This window comes from Microcebus murinus, chromosome 16, assembly GCF_040939455.1.
Source record: "Microcebus murinus isolate Inina chromosome 16, M.murinus_Inina_mat1.0, whole genome shotgun sequence".
Lineage (NCBI taxonomy): Eukaryota > Metazoa > Chordata > Mammalia > Primates > Cheirogaleidae > Microcebus > Microcebus murinus.
The window spans coordinates 60815790-60841331 of NC_134119.1; the positions used below are offsets into that span (position 1 = coordinate 60815790).

Sequence of the window (25542 nt, forward strand, 5' to 3'; positions counted from 1 at the left end):
CAGGATGTAGCATTCCAGCACGTCCCTGGCCCTCAGTTGGTCCCACACCATGGTTGAGATTCCAGATCCCAGGAGCCCGAAAGCCTTCAGAAAACTGGCACTGCCTAGGAAAGCCGAAAGAGCCACCCATAGCGCTCCCTCCCTCCCTCCCGTTCTGGCCACCTCCCTCCCAACTCTGTTGCCCCCCTGCCACCACTCTGCCCAGCTGACTCACAGTCCCCACAGAGCTTCTGGGGCTTCCTCCAGCCCCCAGCCTCTCCACCGTTTGGGCAGGCAACCCCAGCTCTGGCCAGATGCTCAGACCCCCCACCCAGGGGCACCCCTCTATGGCCCTCCCACCCCTGCCATGCGAGCGTGCAGCTCCACATGATCTGCAGGCCCGGCCCCCCCTTACCCCGTGTCCCTGGCTGTGGCCCAGCTGGTGCCCTCCTCCCATGAGCTCAGCCTGGCTGCTTTTCCGCAGCCACTGCCAGGTCCGGAGCAGTGCCCTCACCCCTTCCCGCCGGGAGAGGCCAGCAGGAGCCAGGTGGGGCCTGGGGTGTGAGTGCCTCCCTCCTGCCCTGCAGAAGAACGGCGCCCATGCGAGGAGGGGCGCTGGCCGTGATGCTGTCTTGGCAGGGAGGGGTAGCGTTTAGTGCATTCATTCAGCAGGTGTCTTTTGAGCCTTTTTCCTACACCTGGCCCCGTGCACAGTAGATCCTAGGCGGGTGAGGTCCCTGCCCAGGATCTCCCAGGCCAGCAGGTTTTCACATTTTCCTTATCAGAGAGCCCTTGGGCACGTAAGTGGGCTTCGTAGCACCCGTGTCCCACGCTCAGACCAAGGTGTCTCCGGCTGTATCACGCATGTGCTGCTTCTCCGCCTCTCCGAGGAGGCTCGTCCCTGTGATTTCCCTTCCAAGACAGTTCTGCCCATGCCTGCAGCTCTTCAGCCCCTTGCCTGGGGCTCCACGAGGCCCTGGGAAGAAGCTGTCCAGAGGCAGAGGGCTGTGGGTTTGGTGGCCCAGGAGGGCCCCTCCCTGGGAATGACCCCGGGGCTGGCCTTCACCTGAGGCCTTTAGAAGTCGACTTTCAGATCAAGGTCCAACTGGTTCATCGGCCTCCACACATCCCTGCCCCACCCCTGCAGGCATCTGGCACCTGGCCCTGCCCACTCTCACTCCCAAGACCCGAACCTCTGTCGGCTGAACCACCAATTATGTGAAACTAGAGGCTGGCCTCCCGCCCCCTCTGCACCCCTGGGATCTGGTCCTGGCAGCCTCCTCAGCTGTGGGGGAGGGGCTCAGTTCTGGGTTGAGCTGCCATCACTCTCTGTCCCCCTCATCATCCGCATGGCCCGCAGGGGCGAGGGACTTGGGTTTCCTGGGGAAACAACCAAAAGCCAGCAGGCCCCCTGTCCCTTCTGTGGCTGCCCCTTGGCCTGTGTCCCAGGCAACTATGGCCGTGGCCCCTCCTCCGAGTCCTCCCAGCACACCCCTGCCTGCCGCCTTGCTGAAACTGCTGCGGCCGAGAGTCGTAACCTACTATTTCTGGTTCCCACCCTTGGGAGAAAGCAATTTGGAGGAGGGAATTGCAAACTGGCCTTTGTGGTTAAGCGTCCTGCCCTGGGGCCAGTGGAGCCCGAGTCTCCCAGGCTGCCATCTCGCCTGCCAGTCCCTGTCCTAGCGGTGGCTGGTAGTTGCCAGACAGATGACCCCGTGAGAGGCTGCGATGAGGATGGTCCTGGTTTTGTGCTTGCTGTTCTCGAACATCCTCTCGCTGAAAGTTCGGAACAGTCCCATGCAGCACAGGCTAGTGTTGGCCCGCCTCACAGGTGCAGGAGTGGGCCCCGGAGCGCCTTGCCGCCCCGCCGCGCGGGCAGCTGTTTGGCTGTCGGGTGCTCGGCTGAGGGTCATCTCTGAGCCACCGCTCCAGGGGGAGACTGAGGTGGCTTCCCTGAAGCATGGCCCCTTTTGGAGCTGGGGGTGCCAGCCACCTTCCCAGGTTGGCGCTTTCCCCTCAGTTTTCTGTAAGACCGTAACTTGCTTGCAGGGCTTGTTTGAGCTTTTGTTCTGGGCTGTGTAATTAGCCAGGCTCCAGGACTAATGACAGCGTTCCTCTCTCCCTTCAAAGGCCTGATGGAGGGCCCTGCCCCGCTGCACATAAGAAGCCCAAGAGCAGCATGGAGCACGTAGATGTGTGATGGGCCCACATGTCTGCGTGCCCACATGGGACCCAAATCCATAGAGCCGGGGTGCAGGCGCAGAGGTTGGGCTTCTGGAAGAACCCCGGCTCCAACACTCCCCCTTCCCTGAGCCCGCCGGGGTATGGGCTGTGACCCCTGGTGCCTCTCTTGGTCACAATCCGATTTTTATAGTCCCTGACCAGGAAAGGATGCTAAGTTTTGAGCACACAGGTTGAGATGGGATATCTGTCTCAGGCCCACCAACCTCGAAGTGTCTCCCAGGGACTCCCAGGATATAGTTGGGCTTAGAGATCCCTGGAGGGCAAGGAAGATGCTTCTGGAAGTTTCTAGCCTTCGTGGGATCCTTGGTGTGGAAGGATGTGGATCCATAGTCCCCCCGCCCCTCGCTCTGGTCAGACAGCCCCTCCAGGCTGCCGGCCCAGGGGCGCTGCGCTGCTAAGTGACTCTCTGCCCCACCCCAGGGAAGGAAGCCATGCTGAAGCACCGGGACTACGAGACAGCCACCCTGTCGGACATCAAAGCCCTCATCCGCAAGCACGAGGCCTTCGAGAGTGACCTGGCCGCACACCAGGACCGCGTGGAGCAGATCGCAGCGATTGCCCAGGAGCTCAAGTACGTGTGGGCTCGTGACGCTCGGTCGCTTACTCCCCTCTGCACCCTGCCCAGAGTGGTGCGGCAGCCTCCCAAGGCCCAGCCTGCCTCGAGGCCTGGAACAGGGTCCCCAGCCCTCCTCCTTCGGCTCCTATCAGATTCCAGGGAGGAGCCTTATGGGTTGATGTCTTTGCCCATCCTGTCTCAACCCTGGCCGAGAAACAAGGGATCTAGATTTTCTAGCTGAAGGAAGGTCTCTGGCCCCTTATCTTGATTCTTAGGCTTTAGGGGTCCCTGGGGCACCACCTTCCCTGCCTGTCACACCAAGCCAGCCCCTCGCCCCCTGAGGGGGCAGGCCACTGGACTAGTGGCTCCTGGCCGCTGCTTGCAGAGGGAACTGGGTTACACAGTGAGCCCATTGTTCTGCCCAGCCCCTGTCCTCTCTCGCTCAGAATGCACTTACTGTAGGCCTTGCAGGCAGCCGAATTCCCTCCCCTCCCTTGCCCGCCCCAGTCAGATAAACTGTGTGCACAGTTAGTACACCGAGCCCCTGGAGCCCGTGAATGGGGCCTCAGTCCACCAGCCGGCAGCCAGCAACAGGGAGGGCCCAGGCAGCGGGAGGCCAGACCATTACTTCATGGAAAACCCACAGGCCCTGGAGGGGCATCAGGGCTCCCAAAATAGCCGCCTGCACAAAAATAGAATCCTTGGCTGAAGCTGCCCTTTCCACAGACACCCCCGCCCTGCCACATTCACCCCTTAAGTTCTGCTTCTTCCTACTGGCCTGGGGCCCAGCAGTGTGGCCAGAGGAGCCCCACACTGGGCAGGGCCGGTTTCCTCCCCGACTCCCTCCCTCCCCGCTGCCCGGTGCTTTGAGGGTTCACCGTTTGCTCACCCAGAGGTTGAAGTACTGTGGGGCCTTCACAGCACCGGGAACCACGTCACCCCTATTTGGCACAGTTGGGGCACCCCTGGGGGTTCTGCAGCCAGGAGAGCAAGGCCCCAGGTGCAGCCACTCCCGGGGGTTGTGGTGGTGGCACGTGGGCAGGTTCCTGAGCTGACTTGGGGAGCCCCTGAAGCTGGTAGGAAACAGACTTGGGGTGAACCCCAGCTGGCCGGCCCACTTTTCAGGCACCAGGTGACGTCCCCGTGAAGCCCATTACCCTAAGCCAGGTGACCCTGAAGCAGCATTCTGGACAGAGCCCTGCAGGAGAGAAACGGAGGGCTGGTGCGGTGCTGTCCCTTCTGTCGAGGCTGAGTTAGGGTGGTGGACTGTCCCGATGAGCTGGACAGGAGCCCTGCTGGGCGTTGATTGATGGCGACAGCAGCAGCTCACCGGGCTCTCTGCGCTGTGTGTACCAGCTCATGTAATCCCCCCAGCAACCCCGTGGTACAGAGGGGCCACGGAGGCCCAGAGAGGCCAACGGGCTTGCCCCGGGCCACACAGCTAGGGAGTGGGCAGACAGGGAGTCCCAGTGCGGAACATGGCCTCCCCTCCCCTCCCCTGCCCGGGTCCCGCCGCCCCCCTGTGGCTGGCTCGCCTAGTCTCCATGTCCTATTCCTCCCACAGTTGCTCCCCAAGGTCCCCCAGTGTACACTGACTCACTGGGATCCTGGCCGAGTAGGTGCAAGTGGCGGGGCGGGAGCGTGCCGGGGCGGGGGCAGCAGCGTGCGCCAGCCCTGCGTTTCCCAGACCACTGTCACTCAGAGGCTCCCTGTACCACTATGTATTTGCCCTTTTAAGCCAACTCACATTTTTTTAAAAATGTTTTTAGTTGCTTAGAATGAGATTGTAGGCTATGTATTTTATTCTTAGTGCCCATTAAAATAAAACCTTTAATAAATAGCATTTGCTACTTTTACTTAGCATCCACCTAAGAACTTTACTTGCATTAATTGGTTAGATCCCCACTCCCATTTCACAGATGAGAAAAGTGCGGCATCCATAGTAGGGAATGTACTTGGCCAACGTCCCACAAATAATAAATCCTACAGCCAGAATCCACACCTAGGGAATTTGCCTCCAGAGCCCATTGTTTTAACCACTGCACTCTGCTAGAGGTGCTCTAAATTAAAAAAGCAATCTAGGTCCCAGGCCTGATTGAAGGGCTGCACTCACTCTGGAGGCTGCCCTGGGTGGCTTGTGGTGGCAGAGTGAGGCAGGAAGAGAGCAGGCAGGACGCGGCCCCGGCCCTCTGTTATGCCCCCTTCCCTCCTGCCCTGGGGGTGCCAGGGGCCAGAGCAGAGGGGCGGTTGGTTACTGATACCCTGGGACATTGGCTGGCACCTGGGCCTGGGCACCCCGGGGGCAGGTGGGTCCAAGCCGCACCCCACCTGCCCTGCCGGGTCTCACTGCTGCCTGCGGCCCACAGCGAGCTGGATTACTATGACTCCCACAACGTCAACACCCGGTGCCAGAAGATCTGCGACCAGTGGGATGCCCTCGGCTCTCTGACCCACAGTCGCAGGGAAGCCCTGGAGGTGAGGAGGGGGTGACATCGCCCATGGAGCCCTGTGCCCCCCCCCCAGGGCTGGCGGGGGTGTGGACTGTGCCCAGATCCGTGGGTTTCCATGGACCCCCGTCCCTAACCCCTCCCGCTTGCTCCGACACTCCAGAAAACGGAGAAGCAGCTGGAGACCATCGACCAGCTGCACCTGGAGTACGCCAAGCGGGCAGCGCCCTTCAACAACTGGATGGAGAGCGCCATGGAGGACCTCCAGGACATGTTCATCGTCCACACCATCGAGGAGATCGAGGTCCGTGTCCCCTCCTCCCCCGCACCTTCAGGGGCCTCTGTGGGGTGGGGCTGCTCCCTCACTCCCGCTCTCCCCCCAGGGCCTGATCTCGGCGCACGACCAGTTCAAGTCGACCCTGCCGGACGCCGACCGGGAGCGGGAGGCCATCCTGGCCATCCACAAGGAGGCCCAGAGGATCGCCGAGAGCAACCACATCAAGCTGTCGGGCAGCAACCCCTACACCACCGTGACCCCGCAGATCATCAACTCCAAGTGGGAGAAGGTGGGCGGGGCCGTCGGCAGGCGCTGGGGGAGGGGTGGCCGGGCTGGGGGGCTGCCCCCTGACCGCCAGTGCTCTGCGTCCCGCCCCCACCAGGTGCAGCAGCTGGTGCCAAAGCGGGACCACGCCCTCCTGGAGGAGCAGAGCAAGCAGCAGTCGAACGAGCACCTCCGCCGCCAGTTCTCCAGCCAGGCCAACGTCGTGGGGCCCTGGATCCAGACCAAGATGGAGGTGAGGCGCCCGGCCCAGCTCTGCGGGCCCAGGGCCACTCTCACTGGCTGGGGGCCTTGAGTGGTTAGGAGGGTCGGCGAGATCATATTGATGAAAGTGACAGTGCTGACCAGAGAGAAACTTGGCTGAAGAGCCAGATGGACACGCTGAGCCCGACTCGGCCCTGGGCTGATGACCGTAGGCCTCAGGCATGGTGTAACCTGACGCGCAGTTTTCTCGCCTCTAAAATGGGGATGAAAATAGTTACTTTATTCTCTCAATACATGCCGCTCTGTGTCGGCCCTGTCATGAGTGCCACTGTGTACCCGTGACCGTGAACAGGATGGCCAAGTTCGGATGCCCTTAGTGCACTCATGCGGCCCCTCGTGCCCCAGCCACAGGAGGGCTTGTGATGTGGCCAACAGCAGCCATGGCCACACTGACGTGCCAGGGGCCTTGTGTAAACTCAAGCCCACGAGGGAGCCCGTAGGTGCCATGCGGGCCAGCCTCAGGGTGCAGTGCTAGCTCCACCGTGTGTGCGGCCACTGGGAACTGAGGACCTGCAGGGAGTGTGGTCTGAGGTCGGCCAGGCCTGGGTTCAAATCCTGACACTGTCCCTTACTGGGATCAGTTGCCCTCCTTGAGCCTCAGTTTTCACATCTGCAATCAGGGCCTGGCACAGTGAGGCTGGCCGTGTGGAGCTCTCGGCACAGAAAGATGCCCCGTCCTGGCTGCTTTCACACGAGAGGGCAGGACGGGACGGGGGGCAGAGGGTCCCCAGCCTCACCCTGCCCGCGGGCACCCGCACTTGCTCTCTAGGAGATCGGGCGCATCTCTATCGAGATGAACGGGACGCTGGAGGACCAGCTGAGCCACCTGAAGCAGTACGAGCGCAGCATCGTGGACTACAAGCCCAACCTGGACCTGCTGGAGCAGCAGCACCAGCTCATCCAGGAGGCGCTCATCTTCGACAACAAGCACACCAACTACACCATGGAGGTGGGCCGCCCCGTCTCCCTGCGCCGCCCGCCGGGCTCGGGCTCGGGCTCCGGGCCTCAGCGCTCTTTCTGCCTCAGCTTCCCAAAGTGCTGGAATTACAGGCAGGAGTCACCACGCTGGCCATCCATCTTTCTTTTTAAGCTTTTGTTTGAAATGATCAAAAAGACTAGACCAGAATGTTTCCGCAGTTTTGAAAACCAGGTTTTCCTAGCATTGCCCACTTTAGGACAAGCTTACAGGGGGACGTTACTAGGGAAAGGGGACTGGGCTTAGCCGTGACAACCTCGCTTGAGGCCCAGCTCGCCAAGGGCTAACGTGCCCGGGGTCTCTCGAGCCGGGATCACAGTGGTAGCTTGAACGAGTGTCGCGCCGTGCAAACCCGAAGGCCAGAGCTCGTGTTCTGTTTCTTCCCCCAGAAGGCCAGTTGCTAAACACTGAGCAACACGCCTCTAAAAAGGTCCCACGTGGATCCCGGCACAAGCATCTTGGGTCCGTGTCCCCCTGATACGCCGCCGTCACTGGGAAGCAGGCTGCAGCGGCCCCCAGGGCCCTGTGTCCCCACCTGCAGATGGGGGAGGGGCTGTAGTGGCCCTGGGAAGAGGGTCCTCAGAGCAGGCCTGCCTCGGGTCCCCTCTGCCCCCGCACCCCCACGCTCACGCCACCGTCCTCCCCCAGCACATCCGCGTGGGCTGGGAGCAGCTGCTCACCACCATCGCCCGCACCATCAACGAGGTGGAGAACCAGATCCTCACGCGGGACGCCAAGGGCATCAGCCAGGAGCAGATGCAGGACTTCCGGGCGTCCTTCAACCACTTCGACAAGGTGAGCGGCTCCGTGTCCTGCTCTGGCGTCTGCCCTCCCCACCGCCACCGTCCCAGTGCTCCCCTGTCTCTGCATCTGTTGGTTTGTCCTGTCGCAGTTGGTGAGCGGCCGTGTGGCACCTCGGCCCCAGGTCCTGCCCCCAGGGCCGCGTCCTTGCCTGCCAGGGACACCCTGAAACTGGGTCCAGCACCCTGGGATTTGGGCCCTGGCTGGCGAACCTGGTCCACACACAGTTTTAACGCTCAGATTTAGTCTGGCAGCCGCTTTAGAGGGCCCTGGGCGCCAGGGTTTGCCCCAGCCCCGCTGGGCTGTCGTGGCGCCTGGCTTTGGTAGGCAGGAGTGCGCAGCCTCAGCTCTGCACGGTCAGCCAGCCCCGAGGTCCCCTCTCGTACCCCAAAGAAAGAGTCCCTCGCCCCCTCCCACAAGTCCTGGTGCGGGAGGCCCCTGCCAGCCAGAGGCGGGGATGAAAGGGTCTGCACCTCCCCTGCCCCCTCTGTCCCGATCATCACCTTGTCCACGTCGCCTCTAACTCTGTGTTTCCCCCTCGTGTTCCCTCCCCCCGCCCTCTGCATGTGGCCCCGGCCCCTCGTCCTGGTCTCCACACCTCCCCTCCCGCACACCCGCCTGCGGATGGCCCGGCAGGACCATGGCGGGGCGCTGGGGCCCGAGGAGTTCAAGGCCTGCCTCATCAGCCTGGGCTACGACGTGGAGAACGACCGGCAGGTACGCGCACCCCTGGGCCCCAGCGGACTCTGCATTAACTGCTCTTCTCTCTCTCTCTCCCCTCCTCCCTCTCGCCTGTCCACCCCCGCCATCGTGTGTGCCACTCCACGGCTCTCTTGCCTCCTCCCTGCCGTGTCTCTCTGGACACCTTCCCCCTTACCTGGTCTCTCGGGGCCTCTGTCTTCCCCGCTCCCTGCCACTGTCCTGTCTTCCTGCTGTGCACATGGGGCGGCCCCTCTTGCCTGCTCTGGGCCCGGCCTCCTCTGCTATGCTGCGTCCTGGGAGCAGAAGCAGACAGGCAGCATGGACTCCGATGACTTCAGGGCTCTGCTTATCTCCACAGGATACAGCCTGGTATGCCGCCTCTGCCTCCCCGCCGCTCCAACCACTCCTCCTCCCCCCTCACGCCTCCAGAGCTCCCACGTCCTCCGGGACACTCCTCCCCCCACAGCGCGGCCTTGCCCTCCTCCTCCTCTGCTGCACCTGCCGGGCTGGGGTCCCCCATGACTCCTGGAGCCCCTCTTCCTTCCCTAGAGGGCTCCAGAGAGGGGACAGCCCTCTTGCACTCTGCCCCTCTTCTTTCTTTTCCCCTCTCTCTCTCTCTTCCCCTCCCCCCGGCGCTAAGCCTGGACTCAGGGGTGGTGACCCCAACTCCCCACCGGGCAGGATGCAGAGGGGCCTGGGGTAGCCAGTGCAGCGCAGGCTCTGCCCGAGGCCAAGGCCACTGGAGGTGGGCCGGCGACACAGGCTCTCCTGGCTGCTCTGCTGTGAGACTCGGCCCTGCGGCCTGGCCGTCCCCGCCCCGCCCAACGCTGTCCCCCCGCCTCGCAGGGCGACGCCGAGTTCAACCGCATCATGAGCGTGGTCGACCCCAACCACAGCGGCCTTGTGACCTTCCAAGCCTTCATCGACTTCATGTCTCGGGAGACCACCGACACGGACACAGCCGACCAGGTCATCGCCTCCTTCAAGGTCCTGGCGGGGGACAAGGTGAGCCAGACCCGCCAAGGCACACGGGCCAGTTGGGGGGGGTCCCTGCACAGGACGGGCGGGGGGCTGGCGGGCCGGGGCGGCTCAGAGTCCTGCCTGCCGCCCCCAGAACTTCATCACGGCCGAGGAGCTGCGCAGAGAGCTGCCCCCGGACCAGGCCGAGTACTGCATCGCCCGCATGGCGCCGTACCAGGGCCCCGACGCCGTGCCCGGCGCCCTCGACTACAAGTCCTTCTCCACGGCCCTGTACGGCGAGAGCGACCTGTGAGGCCTCGCGAGCCGGACCGCGCCCTCCTCACGGCCTCGAGCCCCGCCCTCCCCGGCAGGCCAGGCCGCCTCCGACTCTGTATCTATGCAAAGCGCCCTGTGGGTCCTCTCGTGGGCGGGTGGCAGCGCAGCCCAGCGCAGGCTCTCTCTGTCCCATGGCCCAGGAGGTTCCTCTCCTGCCGCCAGGGAGGCCTTTGGGGTCAGTGCTTCTGGTCTGGTAGACGTGTATGACGTGTTCTGGTCTTTCCAACCTGTGTGGGGGGATGAGTGGATCCCCCCAACAAAGCAGGTCCCGTGCACCCCGTCCCCCGCCTTCCCTTCCAGGCCTCCCAGATCCAGGCCAGAGCCCCACGTGCCTTGTCCAGGAACCGCCTGGGCCCGGCGAAGGGTCCAGCAGAGGGCGCCACCGCTACCGGGGCCCCACCCCCCTCCCCAATTTCTGTGGCCAGGAGGAGGGCCCTGCTCAGCACCCCCTTTCTGTAAGCAGAGAAAGGGGGGCAGACCAGGCCCTTCACCCCACCCCAGCCAGCCTGGGCCTTGCTTTGTCTGGACTCACATGTACATGTCTCAGATTTTCTAAGGACCAAAAAAAGAAAAAAATCCACAAAAAAAACCTCTAAAAAAAAAAAAAAGCTATAAAAAAATTAAAAACTCTCAGAGAATTACTATTTACTTTATTAACTTACGGATTTATTATATAAATATATATTCACCTGGCAACATCTCTGCCGTCTCTTGCTCTCGTAATGAACACATAGGTGAGCTGCCTCCCCCTTCCTGGTTTCCCTCCGTCTGCCGCTGGGGCTGGGTCTCGGGGACCCTCCCATGGCGGCGGGCAGCGGGCCTGGCTGCCTGGTAGTTGAGGGTTTGGTTCCCTCCTCCCCTTTTTGAGTTTATTCTGATTGATTTTTTTCTTCTTGGTTTCTGGATAAACCACCCTCTGGGGACAGGATAATAAAACATGTAATATTTTTAAGGATTCCCACAGTGTCCTCTTTCTCTGTCCTGTCTCCATTGCCTACGTGTCGGAGAGCAAGGGCAGAACACAGGCCCCGTGATCCCTGCTCCCCGTGAGTGCAGCAGAGTAAGGAGGTGCCGCTGGGGACCCTCTTACAGCCGGCACCGTGGACGAGCTTGTGTCGTCTACACTGCCGTCCTGAGTCCAGCTGAGGAGAGCACAGTGCAGAGAGGTCACCAGCGCCGGGCAGGGCCATCTTGCGCCAGGTGCCCCCGCTTCCTGGGGTCCTAGGAGAAGGTGGCCACCTCCATCCACTGGGCGAGAGAGGGGAGACAGCAGGCTGGAGGCAGCGGGCTCCTGGGCCCGTGTCCGAGCCCCCCATCCTTCCTCCGGCCAGGGCTCACCTGTCTGTGCGTCAGGCAGACGACGCCCTCACCCCCGTCCAGGTGCTGGCTGCAGTGACCTGTCCAGAGAGAGGGGCAGGGTGAGGGCCCACCGCCCCCAGCCGCGGGAGACAGTCTCCCCGTGGCCCCCCACGGTGCCGGAGCTGGCACTCACGGAAGATGCAGGTGAGCCGGGCCGCACAGGACACGAAGCGCTCGAAGTCCACACGCAGGCGGCTGTCGCGGTAGCGGCTGGTGAGGGCCTGGGTCAGCTGGTTGTTCAGGTGGAAACCTGGGGGGAAAGGGGGGCTGTGAACTCCACTGTCCCAGGGGTGCCACTCACCCCACGGGCATCAAATCCCAGCTCTGCCCCAGCGAGCTGGGTGACCCCAGGCTGTTCCTATCACTTCTCTGGGCCTCAGTTTCCCCATCCATCAAATGGGAGCGATAAAGGTCTCAACCTCAGGGGGTTGTGTGACCATTAAGTGGGTTAAGTGGAGGGAGACGCTTAGAACAGTGACGCCTGTCAACTGCGCGTATTATTCCTCCAAATCCGGCAGGACCTTCTCCCCCTCCTGCCCACTAGGGAATATTTCTGTGCAGCAAACACATTTCTGTTCGTCCCCTGTGGAGGCAGTTTCTTTATACTGCACATCAGACGCCGTTTCTCAAGTTTAGAAGCCGTCTCTGCTGTGGAATCTCAACAGAGGCTTTTAGAAGCCCCAAACGATGGTTCTCGACCCCTTTCCGGGACTCGAGGGCGCCTGCTGACCTCTCCTCCACCCCCCGCGCGGCCAGATAAAAACAGTGCGAGGGCAGTTCTGTGAGCTCTCCCGTTCCTCACGAACAAGTGTTTGGCAAGCGCTGCCTCGTTCTGGGCTCGGCGCGGCTGTGTGACCTGCCCCAGGTCACTGTCGCTGTGCCCAGGGCTGTGGGAAACCCAGCCCGAGGGGGCCAAAGGACCCGAGAGTCCCTCAGCTGACCCCGTTGGAAGTCCCAGGGGAGAAATTCTCAGGAGCGCTTCATCAGTTTTCTCCTGCCTAGAGTGACTCCCGGCGGGGCCCCGGCACGCAGCGGCGCTGGACGCGTGAGCACAAGCCTCCCATCGGCCCCTCTGTCCCTCCCCCCCTGGCTCCGACTCTGCTCACACAGCCCTGGACCCCTGACCACCCGCGCTGGGTCTCACACACCCCCAAACCCTCACGCTGGCTGGGTCACAGTCACCCTACGTCCGCAACATCCTCCCCAGGGCTCCCTCTGCAGTGCGGGGACAGACGGGGGTCTGGGGGCTCCGCGTCTGACCGCAGCCTCCAGCCCCCTCCACTCCCACACCTCCCGCTTGCTTCCGAGCCTGTGAACAGCACCGCTCTGGCGCGGTTCTCGGTCAGGGCGCTGCGCTTCCGCGCACGCGACGGGCCTGTCCTGGCGCCAGGAAAACGGCCCTGCTGCAGAGCTGCTGGCCCCTCAGGGCCGAGAGCTGCAGCCCCCATCTGGCCCCTCTCAGGGTCGCCCAAGTCCTTACGAGGGACAGGCAAGGAACTAAGGCGTGGGTCTCGTGGGCAGACAGACGACGGGACAGAAAAGGGGACGGACGGCCCCCCGTCCCCGTGACCGCCCCAGGGCCCGCGTCCACACCTGCTGCGTTCAGGGCCAGCCGCAGCTCATAGGAGTTCATCGTTCCAGAGGCGTCCTCGTCGAACTTGTCAAATATGGCCTGGGCGGGAGGCGGGAGTCAATCTCACCACCCAGAACCCCTGGGCAGCGACCGGGCACCCCCAGGAGGGCTGCCAAGCCAAGGGGGCTTCCAGAATCCCTCTCTCCTGGTTGTGGGCCCCAGGCAAAGCAGCCTAACCACTTTGGACCTCTGGCTCCCGTAACGTGGGAACAGCAGCGTGGCCTGCAGGCTCCTGATCGAGATTCTGCCCACAAAGGGCTTAGTGAGGCTCAGTAGGTAGCGCCTCCTCGCCGCGATGAGTTCGGAGGGGCCTTTGGCCCTTCCCTCCCACAGGGGTCAGAGCCCCCACTGGCAGTCGAGCCCCTCGGGGGGAAGGCGACTCGGTCACACAGCCAAAAGGGGGCTGAGCAGAGATTCTAACCCAGGCCCAGAGGCTGTGCTCTCGATCCTCAGCTATTTAGTACCCCTCCAGGGACCACAGAGGGGTGGACGGGGCAGGGACATTCCAGTCACTCCAAGTCAGCGTAGGGTGGTCCGGTTCCCACCTGCTCCCTGGGACCCTACTCGTGAAGACCCACCTCCCTGTCCCTGAAGGTGCCTCTCCCGCCGCCTTACCTGCCACTCCAGGAGGTGGCCCCAGAGCTGCTGGAAGTGGTGCAGGGCCAGGCTGCCCCCGTGCTGGGGATGGGGACCATTGCTTAGGGTCCATGTCCCCATAAGGTGAACAGAGACCCCAACATCCTAACCCATCCTCCCACCCAGGCATTGTCCCCCACGTACCCCAAAACACTGCAGCAGCTGCTCGCAGGTCCTGAGCCCGATCTCTCCCGGGGTTCGGGTGTGGGCCCTGGCTACAGGAAAAAGGGAAAACAGTACTCGCTGCACGCCGGCCACCACCGTAAGGGCTTCGTGGACGTAACTTCCTGAAGTCGACGTTACTGCTTCCCCCATTTTACAGAAACTGAGGCACAGCCAGGGACTGCTGTGACTAACAGGCCTGGGATGTGAGCCTGTGCTCAAGGCAGCTACACATCCCGCCCCTCAGAGGAAGGGGAGTCTTGTGGGTGGCCATGGCCGGCAGGGGGCACCTGCCAGGCCCCACGCACTGCCCAGGCCTCCGTGGCCCGACTCCCAGCAGCACTGTGGACTAACACACACCAGCGGGGGCTGGCTCTGGATGCACGACCTGCCAAGAACGTCCCCCCAACCCCAACTGACTCACCGGGCTCCAAGGCGACACTTAACAAGGCCTGGAGCTGCGGGGCATCGAGCTCTTCCTCCTGGTCAGGGAAAGTGCGGAGTGAGGCCACTGGAGTGAGGCCCCTCAACCGCTCTGGGCCAGGCCCTGCGCCGGGAGGGCCACCCTCGGAGCTCCCGGCCTAGTGGGGGGAACAGCCCCGGCCCCACAGTGGGCAGGGCAGTGATAGGCCGGGCCAGGAGCACCAGGAGAGGAAGGCACCTTGGCAGGGTGAGGACAGTGTTAAGGGACCGATTCAGTGAAGTCCCTGAGGCAGGGAACAACATTTCTAGAAAAGGTGGTCAGGAGATTTAAGCCGAGAGGGAGGGAGGACTTAAATCAACATGACACCCCTGGGTGAGGAAGGGCCCTCGCCCAATCCCCCCTCACCTCTCCAGCCAGCTCCGCGAACAGCAGGTGCAAGCCCAGCTCCAGGGGCACGCAGGGGCCCTGCGGCGGGGGAGGGGACGTTCAGTTCCAGACGTGAGCCCTCCCCCCGCCGGCGCCCCGCCCCCCCAGCGCCCACCTGGAGCACCCGCAGGTCGGCGCTGATCGCGTCGTCGATCTCCCTGCGAATGACAGACGGAGATGGGGAGGGCGCCGCTCGCCCGCGGGGCTGGGGCTGGGGCTGGGCTCATCCCCCGGGGACTGGCAGTTCGGGGCGGGATGGAGGGGTCAGGTCTATGGGGGGGGCGGGCAGACAGGTCTGGGGGTCCCGGGGCTCACACGGCCGTGTGGTGGCGCTCGGAGAAGATGCGCAGCATGAAGTCGGCCTCGTCGCTGGTGCGGGCCGCGCTGGGCACCACCAGGTAGTGGCCGGGGCACAGGCGGCAGCGGCGGCTCACGTCGCGGCGGGCGCAGAAGGGCGAGCGGTCCGCGCGCAGCAGCCGGGGCAGGAGCTCACGGCTGCGCGGGGAGTCCCAGAGGCCCAGCAGCTGGGGACAAGGCGGGGAGAGACAGAGGCCCAGCAGCTGGGGACAAGGCGGGGAGAGACCGAGGCCCGGCCAGGCTCACCCTCCCGCTCTCCCGCCGCCCTTCCAAGCCCGCCTGGCTTAGCCCTCCATGTCCCCCGCGCAGGGAGGGGTGGGGGAGGGGGTGGGGGAGGGGGAGGGGGTGGGGGAGGGGGTGGGGGAGGGGGTGGGGGCGCCCGGAGGCTCACCTCATCTGGAATCTGCAAGAAAGAGCAAGGGGAGTCAGGGGCAGGGGAGAGGCAGCCACCACCCTGAGTACCCTCCCCATCCCCGCCTCACCCCGTCCCTTCCTTCTTCCCTCCTGCACTGGACCTCTACCGGGACCGACCTCCCTCTGTCCTTCGTCAGTCCCCAACCCCGCCCTCATCTGTGCCCTCAGCCCTTCTCGTCTGCTTGGTCACCTCTGGCCCTTCTGGCCCCCAGCCTCTGTCCCCACTCTAGCCTCTCCCTCCGATTCCCTTGGCTCCCTGTCTAACTCAGCCCGGCCCTCGGCCTCCACCCCTGCACGTCCCTCGGCCTCCACCCCTGCACGTCCCCTCGGCCCCCACCCCTGCACGTCCCCTCGGCCCCCACCCCTGCACGTCCCCTCGGCCCCCACCCCTGCACGTCCCCTCGGCCCCCACCCGCAGCCTGCCCGCGCTCAGCCCGGGGCCTCACCCGGAACACGTGGAAGCCCACGGTGAGGTAAGTGAGGCCCTTGGCCCTCAGGTGCCTCCGGTTCCGCTGGATGAGTGACAAGAGGACGGTGCACTTGGGCACGCGGCCCCCGGGTGCTGGGCCCCGCGCCCCCGCTGCCCCCCAGCCCCCCCAGGGCCCTTCCTCATCTTCGTCCTCCTCATCGGGCTCCTGCAGCGTCAGGCGGAACTGGGGGTTGGTCCAGAAGGTTTCTAAGAGAGGAGAAAGAGGGGGGTCCCGTGGCCTGCCACAGCCCCCCCACCCCCCGCCTGCCTCCCAGGGCCCGACCTCACCGGCGCTCGGCTGGCTCCCGCCCGCGTTGAAGCCGCGCACCCAGCGGCCCTGGAAGGTGTGGATGTGCCAGCCGCCGCCCGCGGGCCGGGGGCCCAGCACCTCGGGGCTCAGCGAGCAGATCTGCACCGTGTCGAAGTGGTGGAGGAAGTCCCGCAGCTCCATCCTGGACGGTGGCACGGTCACGCACTGCCCGGCCCCAAACAGCTCAGGGCCCAGGAGTGACCCCCAAATCACAAAGCCCCCCGTTAGGCTCTGGATAGTGCCAGGCACCCTTCTTCTCCAGACACGACCCCCCCACGGGGCTGAGCCCTCCGTCCTCAGAAATTCCCCACAGTCGCCAAGATGCACGAGCTGCCCCCAAATGTCATCGATGGCTTTCGCACTCCGGCTGTCAAGGCCATCAGACTCTCCATGATCGACAAGCGTCCCCCAGCCCCCAGCACGCTGCGTCCCAGGAAACGCCCAAACATCACCAGCCTCCCTCCGTCGCCCTAAACGCCACCCTCCCTCTCACCCCGGACGCCCCGTGCCTCCCGGGCCCCGGCGTCAGCGCCGTCTTGACTTCTCCAAAATGGGGACCCGACACCCAAATCGCCGACACCACGCACAGCTTCCCCCGTCCTCTTGGGCTCCCCGTTGCCCTTCCCGCGGGACTTGTCCCTCCTCCAGCCCCTCGGCCCGGCGTCCCTCCCAGGGGCAGAGCGGGGACCCCAGGCACCGACCAGAACTCGCCGTCCTCCTTCTTCACGAGCAGGGCGTTGCGACACTCGGCGGGCAGCGCGTCCCAGCGCGGGCAGCTGGGGAGGGAGGGCGGGCTGTGAGGCGTGCGCAGGTGGCCCCGCCCCGCCCCCGCCCGCGACCCGCCGCACCTGTCGCTCCAGGCCCCGGTCCACTCCACGCGGCCCCAGGGGTTCCGCAGCCGCAGCAGCCGCACCTTGGTGAAGCCCAGGGACACCTGGGGCAGCGCGTCAGTGAGGGTGGCGCCCCGCCGGCCCCGCCACCCGCCCTCGCGGGGACACTCACCCTGTGCGTGCCCGTGACCGAGTACGCGTGTCCCTTCACCAGCCCGTCTTCCGTGCGGTACTCGCCGCTGTCGCTCTGGGCAGAGGACAGGGACGGTGAGGCCGAGGTGGGGGAGGGGAGGGTGGCTGCTCCTCCCGGCCCGACCTCCTGCCCCCAACCGGGGCACAGAACGCAGGGCCCAGGGAGGCTGCCAGGGTTCGCGTGAGCGGCAGGGGGAACAAGGGACAAAAAAAAGATGGAAAGAGGAGTGACAGACACACGAAAGAAAGAATCAGTGACCCAGCAGGGGACAGAGTACATGAACGAGTGAATGAGTTAGACCAACTCCGTGAACAAACGAGGGCGTGATGAGGTCAGAGATGAACACACGACCCAAGCTAAGCCCGTGAGAGTCAATCCTGGGTCTTTTTCCGAGATCCTCAGAGAGGGGCACTCCTTTTTTCCTAAACCCCTGGGGTACGGGGAGACACCTCCAGCTATGGGGGACCCTTTTATGCCCACGAGAGAAGCCAGTCTGAGAGCGAAGCTAACGCAGAAAAATGGAAAAAAAACACTTGCAACATTCTCTGAGCACCTGGATCCAGCTATGCCTGAAGCTTGCTTTGTTAAATGAGAGCAAATAAACTTCCTTCTGACTTACGCTAGTTGATTTGTGAGAGAATAAGCCAACAGCAGCAGCTGAGAAGACAGGGACACAGGGAGCACCCCCACCCCAGCCCCGACTGCTCTAAGTTCCAGTGGGGGCCCACGTGGGAGATGTATTCTCTCACCAGGGCAGTGGCGCCCACAAGGGACTCCTTGGCCAGGGCGTGGCGCACGGCAGAGAAGAGGCCCAAGGTGTTTTGCTTCAGATAGAGCACCTCACCCACGCCGCCCGTGAAGTCCACGAAAGCCTCGTTCATGTGGCCGCCACGCATGACCTCGTAGGAGCCGTGGAGCCTGCGGGAGCAGAGCCGGGTGAGAGCTGAGGCGCGACACCTCGGGCCACCTGGGACCTGGGGTCTAGCCCAGGGTGTGGGATCCCCAGGGGCTACCCCCAAACGTTCAGATGCTCGAGGTGAGGGACCGTGCCCCACACTGGAAGGCTGTGCCAGCTGGGCCCGTGGTCCCTGGGGCCACCGGGACTGTGCGGTTTGGGTTCGGGGGTCTGAGACTGAGTCTGTGGGAGGCGTCTGCCTTGGGGGTAACCCCTGCAGGGCCCAGGCAGGGGGTTCAGAGCCTCGGCATGGGGAGAGGCAAAGGTTTGGGGGCCCAGGGATTACACCCAACGTTTTCGGGGTGCTTCAGACTCTCAGTGGAGTGGGAGAGGGTTTCTGAGATCACAGGTTCCCCGAGGGGACAGATCTCAGATTTGGGCCTCCAGGGCCGGATATGTGGGATCTAGGGTCCTTATGAATTAGGTGATCGGTGCGTCCCTAACATTTTCTGTGAAATATCGAGGGGTAGAGATGTCTAAGACGTGGAGGCCCTTAGGGGATGTTGTGACGTTAGGGTTCCGGGGTTGTCACTTGGTCTGGGATCCTCGGGGGATTCCAGAGCTCAGGGGACTCCAGGGCCCCCGTGGTGGCTTGGGGCCGCTGCCGGGGGTGGGCTGCAGCCGGGGGTTCAGGGTCCTCACTTGGCGTAGGCCTTTTCCAGCAGCGGGGCCCAGAACTCGTTCCGCTGCTCCGAGCGCACGAACATCAGCTTCCCCTCGCGCACGGGCAGCCTGTCGTCCACCACGACGTCCACCCAGCGGCCGAACTGCCAGAGCTGGCGGGAAAAGGGGGAGCAGGGCTCGGCTCTCACCCTCCACCCCCCGGCCCTGCTGCCCCAGGCCCAGAGTCCAGGAATTACAGCCCCAAGGGGGCAAAGTCAGCTAGGAAATCCATTCCACCGTGGGGGAAACTGAGGCACGGGCAGAGGAGCTGAGCTATACCTGGAAGTGGAAGATGCCTGCGTAGCCACTGTGGAAGCCCTGTCCGGGGGGCACCACGCGACACAGGAGCCGGGGGTGGAGAGTGAGGGAGGCAGCGGCCGCAAGGAACCAGCAGTTACCTGGGAGGGAAGGCTGGGAGTGGGCGAGGACGGAAACAGGGAGACCCGGGGGCCCGGTGGCAACCTGCTGGACCCGAGGGCCCGAGAGGGGTTCCGGGGTCTCACCCAGTCTCCCCTGACACACGTCCGTGCGGCTCATGTCCTCGCAGATAAACCGGGGCTCGGCACAGAACTCCTGGGGGTGACGGGTCCGGGCTCAGCGCAGGGAGCCAGGCAAGGAGCCACCGGGGGTCAGACCCTGCGTCCCCGCCTGCCCTCCCTGCCCCAGAGTGACGACGGCCTCCTGCCCCGACAGGCCTGCGAAGCCTGGGGTGGGGGCTCGGCTCGACCCCCCCAGTCCCCCACCCCGCCGCCCGGCAGAGCCTGCGCTGAGCCAGCCCCACGGTGGCCGCCCCCACCACCACCAGACCCGGGGGGGGGGGGGGCCAGGCCCCCAGCCGCAGCTCACGTGGGGCCGCATCCACGTCACCCCCTTGGCCTTCTCCGAGTCGGGCCCCAGCTGGTCGTAGCCGAGGGCATCGGGGCCCGCGGGGAAATGAGGGTCTCGGAACAGGATCCCGGATTCCAGGCAGGCCGCCCGGATCGCCTCGTATCTCTGGCCCCGAAAGAGCTGCGGGCCCCCGGTGCCCGGCCCGGCCCCCTCGCCCACCAGCTGGATGGTGACCCTCCCGCCGCCGCACGCCATCGGGACACTCTGGGCTGGCAGGCGGGCCCCAAGCCCTTTAACCTCCTGAGTCACCACGGGGGTGGGGCCTCACCTGCATCCGGGCTTCGATGGGGGTCTTTAGCCATGAGGAGCCTTCCCTCGTTAATACTAATTGATGGTTTGGGGTGCCAGGCAGCAGGGACGCCTCTTCTGTGGTTTCCTCCCTGGGGCGTGGGGCCTTCAGTTGTGGCCAGGGTAGCAGCTTAATGGGCTTGGCCAGCAGCAGGAGGGAAGGCGGGCAGAGCCGAGGGAGGACCGGCTGCCGCTGTGGGAGCGCTAAGAAGGAGGTCAGTATGGGGGTGCGTTTCTGCCTGCTTGTCGCTGCAGGTCTGGGCAGGGCCACGGTGGGGCGGGAGGCGGGTCTGTGTCTCTGGGTCTCTCTCCATCTGGCGGTTTCTCTCCCTGCCCTCATATCTCCATCTCAGCCTGTCTCCCCATCTCCGACGTTTTTGTCTCTTTTTATTTCCGTCTGAATCCACGTCTCTCTGTCCCCATCTCTGTGTGTCCCGTTTCTCTCTGCATCTATCTGTCCTGGGCTGGGAGCCAGGGGCCCCCTGTGACCACGATGGCCCATCGTGGCCGCTCGCAACTCAGGGTCCAGGTGGAGCAGCGTTTCCCCAGGACGACTCTGGGGCTGTTGGAAGAAATGGAAGAAACAGGTGCAGATAAGGCCACAAACCCACCGCGGGTATCTCCCCCCCTCAGTGAGGGGGTTCCTGCCCTACCAGAGCCTTGTCACCTCGGTGGCACCTCGATGTCCCTCCAGCTTTCTGGCATCCTTCCCTCCAGGTGGACCAACAGATATTGTCCAAGCCCCCCAGCTGTGTGGCCACCAACAGAGGGACAGAAAACAAGTTTGCTTCCTGTAGAATTGCTAAGACCACCTCCCCATCCCCATATGAGGCGTGTGAGGGTAGTTACGGCCATGCCAGGGTCAAGAGCCAGAGGGCCCGAGTTCGAATCCAGCTCTGCCACTTCCAGCTGAGTGTCTTTGGGCAAGTCATTTAACCCCTGTGCCTCCATCTCACCTCTGCCATGGGGGAGGGGGGGACAGTAGGGCTTTCCTTAGAGGGTTGTTGCAAGGAGCAAACAAGTTACGTGTGATGTGTTCAGAGGAGTGCCTCACACGGTGTCACATGTCAGAGGTTGCCAGTCCCGAGGCTCCACCCGTGGTCACGTACCTCCTCGGGTCTGGGCTGCTGCTTCTGCCCCTTCCACGGCCACCTCTGCCAGATTCTCCACGTTCTCGCTTCACTGAAGGCCCTCTGGCTCCCTGCTGCAGGGCTGTCCCCAGCCCACAAGAGTTGTCCTGTCAGTCCCGCCCACACCCCGGGCCCACGCAGGCTTCCCCAGCCAGCCTAAGAAAACCGCACCGATGTCATCGTAGGGATGTCTGTTGCTTTGCCAGCCTGGAATCCCCTACCCCTATTTCTCTTTATCTGAAAAGAGCCTCGCTCTGTCACCCGGGCTAGAGTGCAGTGGCATCAGCCCAGCTCACAGCAACCTCCAATTCCTGGGCTCAAGCAATCCTGCCTCAGCCTCCCCAAGTAGCTGGGACTACAGGCATGCGCCACCATGTGTAGCTATTTTTAGTCACCCAATTAATTTTTCTATTTTTAGTAGAGACAGTCTCGCTCTTGCTCAGGCCGGTCTCCAACCCCTCACCTCAAGCGATCCTCCCACCTTGGCCTCCCAGAGTGCCAGGATTACAGGCATGAGCCACCCCACCCGGGCTCCTACCCCTATTTCTGATAGCAGCACCCCTATTATGTTTGAGGATCCACTGGTCCCTTGTTTCCAAGCCACGTGGCTCCTGTGGATCCGGTCCCTCCCCGGATCCAAGGGGAGGGCATTTGATCCAGACCTGCCAATCAGAGCACGGTAGCCCCTGGCCACGCCCCGGCCACGCCCCCTAGCTCCCTCAGCTCTTTGCTAGAGGCGGTCTCCTTACCCAGGGCCACCAAGCTCCTGGGACGGAAGCGCAGAGTGGCTGGCGTCTACTCTGGCCACACTGGCGGGAGACCCTGCCCCAGAAAGGACGGCGCGGAGAGAAGCGCAGCCAAGCGACGCGGGGAGAGGGGACTGGCCCGGGAATCCAGACTTTCCCAGGAAAGGAGCAAGTAAACCCTACTCCTCCTTTTTCCGAGTTTTAAGTTTTATTCCATTTTATTTTTCACATTAGCAACGAAAACACATGTTGCCAGTTCAGTTGGCGTGATTTCTGCAGAAATGCAGCTGCCCAAATATCCAGACCAAGCGCCTGTGGCTGCCGACACATCCGGAGTTTACTCCCCTCTTCCCTCGGTCTTGCCTCCTGGTGACATTGGCAAAGCGTGTTGTGTTCCCGCTTCACCAAGACCCAGTTTGAGTCATTAAAAAAAAAATAATAATAATCTGCATAAAACACTATCATGAGGCTAGGCACGGTGGCTCACGCCTGCAATCCTAGCACTCTGGGAGGCTGAGGCAGGTGGATTGCTCGAGGTCAGGAGTTCGAAACCAGCCTGAGCAAGAGTGAGAGCCCGTCTCTACTATAAATAGAAAGAAATTAATTGGCCAACTAATATATATAGAAAAAATTAGCCGAGCATGGTGGCACATGCCTGTAGTCCCAGCTACTCGGGAGGCTGAGGCAGGAGGATCGCTTGAGCCCAGGAGTTTGAGGTTGCTGTGAGCGAGGCTGACGCCACGGCACTCACTCTAGCCTGGGCAACAAAGTGAGACTCTGTCTCAAATAAATAAAAACCACTATCATGAAGATTAAAAGGCCCACCCCAGACTGAGATATTTGTTATACACATAACGAATACTTACAGCGAGTGCTCACTGAGCTACTGTGCACCAAGTACCGTTCTAAGCACTTCACAGGTAGGATCTCATTTCAGCCTCGCAGGGCCTTGGGAGGTGACGTTTATAGCGACCCACATTCTACAGGAAACAGGCACGTATGTACGGTGCTTCACCCATGATCTCACGGGTGCAGAATCAGGCTGTAGGCTTACTGACGATGCTATGTCACCTCTTGAAGGATTAGCATTCAGAATATATAAAGAGCTCCTATAAATAAACAACAGTTAACCCAATGGGAAAAAATGGACAAAACACATGAATAAGCAATCAGACTCAGTGGCCAGTGAGCACGTGAACACACGCTCGGGGAAATGCCAGTAAGGCCACATGAAACACCATCATACCCACTAGATTAGGAAGAAAGTCCAGAAATCTGAAAACACCAAGTGTCAGTAGGGACACGGAGCAACAGAACTGCTGATGGAAAAGTGTGACTCAGTAGAGACACCTTGGAGACAATTTGGCATTGCTTAGTAAATGCCTACCCTGTGAACCAGCGGTTCCACGCCTAGGTCTATATGCGCTACCCCAAAGAGGCATGTATGCGTGTCGCAGAAGACGCGTGCAAAAATGTTCACATCAGCATGGTTTCTAATAGCAAAAAACTGAAGAAAACAATTCAAGTATCTTGTCTGGGGGCTGGACACGCTTGAAGATCTGACTCGGGTAGGGCAAGGGCAATATACATAACTAAACATTTGACCCCCTGTAATACACTGAAATAAGAAAAAATCAAATGTCTATTGTCAGCAAAAATTAGTAAATTATGCCATATTCATGCAAGGGAAGACTACGTGGAAGTGGAAATTGAACTGCAGCTACCAACATGAGAATTTTTTTGTTTTGAGACAGGATCTCATCTGTCACTCAGGCTGGAGTGCAGTGGCATGGTGTCATAGCTCACTGCAACCTCAAATTCCTGGGTGCAACTGATCCTCCCACCTCGGCCTCCCAAAGGGCTAACAGGCGTGAGCCACCGTAGTGGCAGCTTTTCGCCCTGGTGCTCGGTAGCAAAGGAATTACTCGAAACACATCGTGTTTAGAGAGAAGGGGAGAGACCAAAGCCTGCAGGAGAAAATGGCCTTCTCAGTTAAGTCCTTCGCGTATTTCCAAAGACACGTGCAAAAGATCAGGGCCGTTTGCTAATATCCACACGGGTCAGCTGTTTCCAGCTGACCTTAGCACCCAGCAAACAAGCAGCTTCGGGCAGGCGTTTTCACTTGACCCTTCATTCACCTGCTCACATTCCTTTCATCCATCCATCCTTTCTTCTAGCCCCAGTCCCCTCATGCCTTTCATTTAAAATTAGAGGCCAGGCACGGTGGCTCACGCCTGTAATCCTAGCACTCTGGGAGGCCGAGGCGTGCGGATTGCTCGAGGTCAGAAGTTCAAAACCAGCCTGAGCAAGAGCGAGACCCCGTCTCTACTATAAATAGAAAGAAATTGGCCGGGCGCGGTGGCTCACGCCTGTAATCCTAGCTCTCTGGGAGGCCGAGGCGGGCGGATTGCTCAAGGTCAGGAGTTCAAAACCAGCCTGAGCAAGAGCGAGACCCCGTCTCTACTATAAATAGAAAGAAATTAATTGGCCAACTGATATGTATATAAAAAAAATTAGCCGGGCATGGTGGCGCATGCCTGTAGTCCCAGCTACTCGGGAGGCTGAGGCAGAAGGATCGCTCGAGCCCAGGAGTTTGAGGTTGCTGTGAGCTAGGCTGACGCCACGGCACTCACTCTAGCCTGGGCAACAAAGTGAGACTCTGTCTCAAAAAAAAAAAAAAAGAAAAAGAAAAAAAAATAGAAAGAAATTAATTGGCCAACTAATATATAAAGAAAAAATTAGCCGGGCATGGTGGCGCATGCCTGCAGTCCCAGCTACTGTGGAGGCTGAGGCAGGAGGATCGCTTGAGCCCAGGAGTTTGAGGTTGCTGTGAGCTAGGCTGACACCACGGCACTCTAGACCAGGCAACAGAGTGAGACTCTGTCTCAAAAATAAATAAATAAAATAAAATTAGAGACGGAGTGTGAGCAGGCGAAAGATGCAAGCTTCAGCCAGTGTCTCTTCATAATGGCATTGGGAGGTCAATTGGCCAATCCATCGTTCTAGAAAGTAAAAGACAGAAAATGACAAGACCAGGCACGACCGGTTGATAACATAGACATTTTGGGGTGGTCGTGGGAATGCACCATGTTGTACTGTGTAAGCTGGTAATGCTCATAGGATTAGGGGAATAATAAACTACTGACTGTGATATTAAGGCAGTCTGCTCCATTTCTCTGCCGGGAACGTGGAGGCAACCATACTCCTCCAGTCCGTGTGCACTCACTGGTAGACAGAGGGATCTCAAGTCCCACCGTGTTAGGGGCTTGAACATGGGTGGGTATAAGATATGAGTCCAGTAAACTGAGGCCGTATATCCTGGGAGAAATAAAAGGAGAAAAAGGCCGTGGAGCAGCCCTGGGGTATTCGACTACTATTATAGGCAGTGCGGGGGCATTCCATTCAAGCCCGGCCAGGTCAGGGTAGAGGTTAGAGTCTGGGAGAACCTTGGCGGGTGACGAACCTGGCTTCCCCTTCTTCCCAGCCTCTTGTACTGTGAGGATCTCTGTACGTCCCCTAAGGGGGGGCACGAAAGCTCGCATCCAAGGCGGGGGGTCTCTGACCAGGTCCTGCCAGACTACGATATATGGGATCTGATCGGGGTGCCCAGGATGCCCAAAGATTTTCTCTTTTACCTTCTCAACCACGGTCCTGTCAAAGGACCCTTCCTTAGGCCACCCGACATTGAACATGGGCCATTCGGCTTCGCATAAGGTGACCAATTTACCCTTCTTAATCTCTAAGGACAGATTACGGGCCCTGTCCTTTACATCTCTAAAGTGGCCCAGTACAAGGGAAAGGGGCGTTGTCATGGCTTGTCCCATGGTGGCGTAAG

The 25542-nt window shown here is 61.6% G+C and overlaps 2 protein-coding genes across 5 annotated transcripts in view; one reads left to right on the forward strand and one right to left on the reverse strand.

The window, feature by feature from the left end:
* The window catches only part of ACTN4 (actinin alpha 4), a 71292-nt gene extending 60513 nt beyond the window's left edge, over positions 1–10779 (forward strand). For 2 of the 4 annotated variants that reach the window (XM_012774711.3, XM_012774710.3), the window contains exons 12-21: positions 2644–2794; positions 5146–5254; positions 5390–5530; positions 5610–5792; positions 5886–6020; positions 6819–6998; positions 7674–7820; positions 8832–8897; positions 9375–9533; positions 9643–10779. In XM_012774711.3, the coding sequence (XP_012630165.2) occupies positions 2644–2794; positions 5146–5254; positions 5390–5530; positions 5610–5792; positions 5886–6020; positions 6819–6998; positions 7674–7820; positions 8832–8897; positions 9375–9533; positions 9643–9801 (1430 nt within the window). In that variant the 3' untranslated portion in view covers positions 9802–10779. Of the gene's footprint in view, positions 1–2643; positions 2795–5145; positions 5255–5389; positions 5531–5609; positions 5793–5885; positions 6021–6818; positions 6999–7673; positions 7821–8462; positions 8544–8831; positions 8898–9374; positions 9534–9642 lie in introns of all 4 variants that reach the window. The other 2 variants (XM_012774709.2, XM_012774708.3) reach the window with 1 other exon arrangement.
* A 266-nt stretch (positions 10780–11045) lies between these two features.
* On the reverse strand, positions 11046–19738 carry CAPN12 (calpain 12). Its single transcript, XM_075993060.1, has 21 exons — positions 19502–19738; positions 19159–19228; positions 18935–19053; positions 18635–18768; positions 17787–17955; positions 17017–17091; positions 16863–16948; positions 16716–16790; positions 15993–16156; positions 15682–15911; positions 15213–15224; positions 14780–14988; positions 14580–14622; positions 14444–14503; positions 14039–14096; positions 13597–13667; positions 13432–13494; positions 12777–12855; positions 11317–11433; positions 11163–11221; positions 11046–11072 (listed from the first exon to the last, which is right to left on the reverse strand). The coding sequence occupies exons 1-21, from the start codon at positions 19736–19738 to the stop codon at positions 11046–11048; spliced, it is 2157 nt and encodes a 718-aa protein (XP_075849175.1).
* Positions 19739–25542: the final 5804 nt, after the last annotated feature.

What these genes read in the sequence shown, in the direction of transcription:
- CAPN12 (XM_075993060.1), bottom strand. Translation starts at nt 19,738, where the DNA reads ATGGCGTGCGGCGGCGGGAGGGTCACCATCCAGCTGGTGGGCGAGGGG. An exon ending in CAGGCATCTTCCACTTCCAG is followed by an intron (nt 18,769 to 18,934) that starts GTATAGCTCAGC and finishes TTTTCCCGCCAG; the next exon opens with CTCTGGCAGTTCGGCCGCTG. An exon ending in GAGCGCCACCACACGGCCGT is followed by an intron (nt 14,623 to 14,779) that starts GTGAGCCCCGGG and finishes TGTCATTCGCAG; the next exon opens with GGAGATCGACGACGCGATCA.